Here is a 3,493-nt window from a genome sequence, read left to right as displayed (position 1 = left end):
ATATTTAGTTTATAATCTATGACATTTATAAATGCATGAATGATATGGTGAAAAACTGACTTCGAAAAATGAATCTGTTCTTTTTTTTCTTATAAAAGGCTAAATAAAACCAAAATATTGGTGGTAATTTTTGACTGTGTAACTTTACAAACGGCACCCCATAAGAAACAATCTATCAAAATCACATTTCCTTACTTTTTGTGCCAAGTTAAAAAAAAAATAAATAAATAAATAATACCGAGCAAAAACAATAAAACTACACTTTGTCTGTAGTTGTTGAGATTCATGACTTTAAATCCAGTCATTGGTTAAAGTTTTTTCTTATCCCTGTCAGGCGTGGTAACGATTCACACAGTTTGTGGTGTTTTACTGTAAATCAGGGGGAAAGCAGTGAGCCGAGGAGGCAGGAAGTGAAACAGCTCACCACAGCTGTGGCCAGGTCAGCTCCCAGAGACGTCCAGCTCAGGATCAACGTCAGAACTCCAAACACCATCATCCTGCAGCAACACAAACAGCATGAGTACAAGACCGCTCCTTCTTTAATGACAGTACCTCTTCTCACTAAATCAAGACATTTCGAAACAACGGGTAACCTTTTAGGTGACAGCTGCAAGAATAACTACCATGTGATATTTTTCACCACCTCATACATTTTACTTTTAATTTTACTCCTCACAAACATATCTGTCACCTTGATGTTTGGCTGCTCTGTCATGACTTCATTTGTCTGTTTGTCAAAGCAAAAACAACATCTAATAAAGAGAAATCTAAAAAAACAGTGATCAGGAATAGCATTAATAGCAACAAGTATGTAGGAGTAGTTTAATTGTAAAAAAAAATGTACAGATTAAACTATAAACAGGAGAACCATTGAGTGAATGAATCAGCATTCATGCAATAAACGTAATGGGGATATAGTAAAAAGTTATTTTCACAAGTTTAGTTTTTTCTGTTTAAGGGAAACACCATGATCCCACAGAGGAAAGAAGGGCTGACCTAAAACYTGAGATCACATTTCTGTTGCTGCAGCAGAGTTGCTTTGTAAACCAGGCACAGCTCTATTGGCCTACATCTGATTGCAGCCCCCTGGGCCGATGGGCGTTCCATCACTCATGAGGATGTTCCCGTTTGTTATTGTTTCTCAGTAGCTCCCACCCTGATGATGTCATTTTATCAAAAAAACGGCATTAAATACACTGGACCATACAGGCTGACAGATTATAGGCCGCTGGTGAGGATTTCTGCTCGTGGGGGAAAATCAATAACAGAAAACAAATCAGTTCTGATGATAAATCAGATTGAGTTAGCTAGATTCACAAAACATTTCAATAAGCTTCAGCTAATTWGACTTCAGAGGCATTTTGCAAAAACAAAAAATAATAATAATAAATGTATACACACTGATTCAACAACACGTCTCAACAAATTACTGTTTAAGTACAAAGCTTTTCCGCAATGAAACGACCTCCTATACAAATCACCCTGTTTGATTTTAACCATTATTTTTCTTTCTGCCTGTATTCCCTCGACCTTCCCCACAGTATCGTTTCCGTTCTCACTACTCTGTGTTATTTCTGTCGGTGCCTCTGTGTGATGAACTCTCACACATATCATGAAAAGAAACAGGATTCAACAGGAACATCAGAATCAAAGTCTGCCTTCCAGTCTTGCTGACTGCAGTAATGCCTACAAAGATAGCAAAATATGAGTGAATCAACACTGAAATATGGTTAGGCATGATACTGAATCCATGTTGAAATGATACAATTAGTGTCCGGTGACTTATTTCTTGAAACAATGTTAGGTTTTCAACCATAACTGATGCTATATCAATGTTGATTCAACATTGATGCAACATTGGCATTTTAATAACCAGTCCTTCTGTGTTTGTCTGTAGATGCGTTTCCATTGCAAATGTGCGCAAAACTTTGTCAATATTCTGTTAATGTCGAAAAAACACAGTTTCGCAACTGCGGTGGTTCCATTAAGTAAGAAACGCTGTTAAAGTCACGCATGAATACGTTTGTTCTCATTTGTAAGTCCTTGCAAACATGGCGGCGATGGATGTAAACACATAGCATGTTGCTACCATGACACTAGCACTCATCATCAGAGGAGACGTCGGCGTCTTTTATCGAGGCTTTCCAGCAACAAGCCCCTACTTGGGAGCGGCTACGTATGCTGTGTTTTTGGGAAATTGTAGTCAGTGAGTTTACTACTTTATTTTACTACTTCTGTGATATTACTACTACTTCTACTTCCTGTTATCTTCTTCTTCGTCGTCTTTTTCGCCAGTAGAAAAAGCCGGTTGTTGATCACGTGACTCCTGTGATGCAAAAAAAGTGTTTCCATTGCAGTTTTGCGAAAAACACCAATTTCAATATGGCCGAAAAACCACCTCTTCCTAGTGCAAAAACATTTTGTCGAAAAACACTTTTCCCCGAAATTAACGTGTTTCAATTGAGCAAATTTATTTTTGAAATTCTATTTTGCGCATTTTCATGGTCAATGGAAACACAACTTGTGTCTCTTTTCTATCCTCCCAAACTCAGCCGGTCAAGGCAGATGGCCGCCTGTCCTGAGCCTGGTTCTGCTGGGGTTTCTTCCTGTTAAAAGGGAGTTTTTTCTCTCCACTGTCACCAATGTGCTGCTCAGGTTGGGAGATTGTAGCCGTGTTTCCATCAACGGTTTTTAATGCACATTTTGAAGTATCGCTTAGAAAAGGTGAATGGAAACGGCAGAATTCTAAAAAAAAACTTCCTCTAATTAGCAAAAAAGTTTATATGCTCGCTTGAGGAGGGTTTTTCGAAAAAGGTTAATGCGCAAAAGAAGCAATTACCTCACATGGTTGATCAGCTGTTCCCGCTGTCTGTTAGGTACCGGTACCAGTACCAGAGCGACTGCAGCTGGACCCTCCCCCCCACTGTCGGCGTCTTCTCAGATATTCTCATAACGTGAAGAGAATYAATTTCTTTCTCTAGTCTCCAGACAGCGTGGAACATTGCCAAAATGAGTTGATATGACAGAATAAGTACAACTTTCCCGATAGTAGCAACACGTTCCTGATAACTTCTCTGCATTGTACTGAGATGCGTGGACCCTGCGAGTTTGCAACTTTACTTCCTGTTTACTTCYACCATGTGCGTAGCCTGGTTGATTCACAGCCAGTTGATGGAAACACATCTGATTCGCATTTCTTCATTTTTTTTTCCTTTTTGTAAAATTTTTAAAATTTGCTCAAAATTCAAATTAAAATTGGACGGAATCACGGCTTGTGGTAAAGTGATTTAATGCAATCTGCTGGCTTCTTTAGATTGTTTTTTGTGTACAGTGCCCTGAGACAACATACTGTATGTTGTGACTTATCAACTTTTTTGACCATAATTCAACATTGAATTAACATCTTTTGCTATCCGGGTATATACAGCGGGTAAAATAAGTATTGAACACGTCACCATTTTTCTCAGTAAATATATTACTAGAGGTGCTAATG

General features: G+C 38.5%; 1 protein-coding gene across 2 annotated transcripts in view; it reads right to left on the bottom strand.

Annotated features, from left to right (window-relative positions):
* The window catches only part of ttyh2 (tweety family member 2), a gene marked incomplete in the record, with an annotated part of 93,039 nt that overhangs the window by 22,218 nt on the left and 67,328 nt on the right, over window positions 1-3,493 (bottom strand). For both annotated transcript variants that reach the window (XM_014010479.1, XM_014010480.1), the window contains 1 exon segment: window positions 425-497. In XM_014010479.1, coding sequence (XP_013865933.1) covers window positions 425-497 — 73 coding nt within the window.

This window comes from Austrofundulus limnaeus, unplaced genomic scaffold (genome assembly GCF_001266775.1).
Source record: "Austrofundulus limnaeus strain Quisiro unplaced genomic scaffold, Austrofundulus_limnaeus-1.0 Scaffold69, whole genome shotgun sequence".
Lineage (NCBI taxonomy): Eukaryota > Metazoa > Chordata > Actinopteri > Cyprinodontiformes > Rivulidae > Austrofundulus > Austrofundulus limnaeus.
The sequence above is the reverse complement of the archived record's forward strand: the minus strand, read 5'-3'. Positions and strand labels throughout refer to the sequence as shown.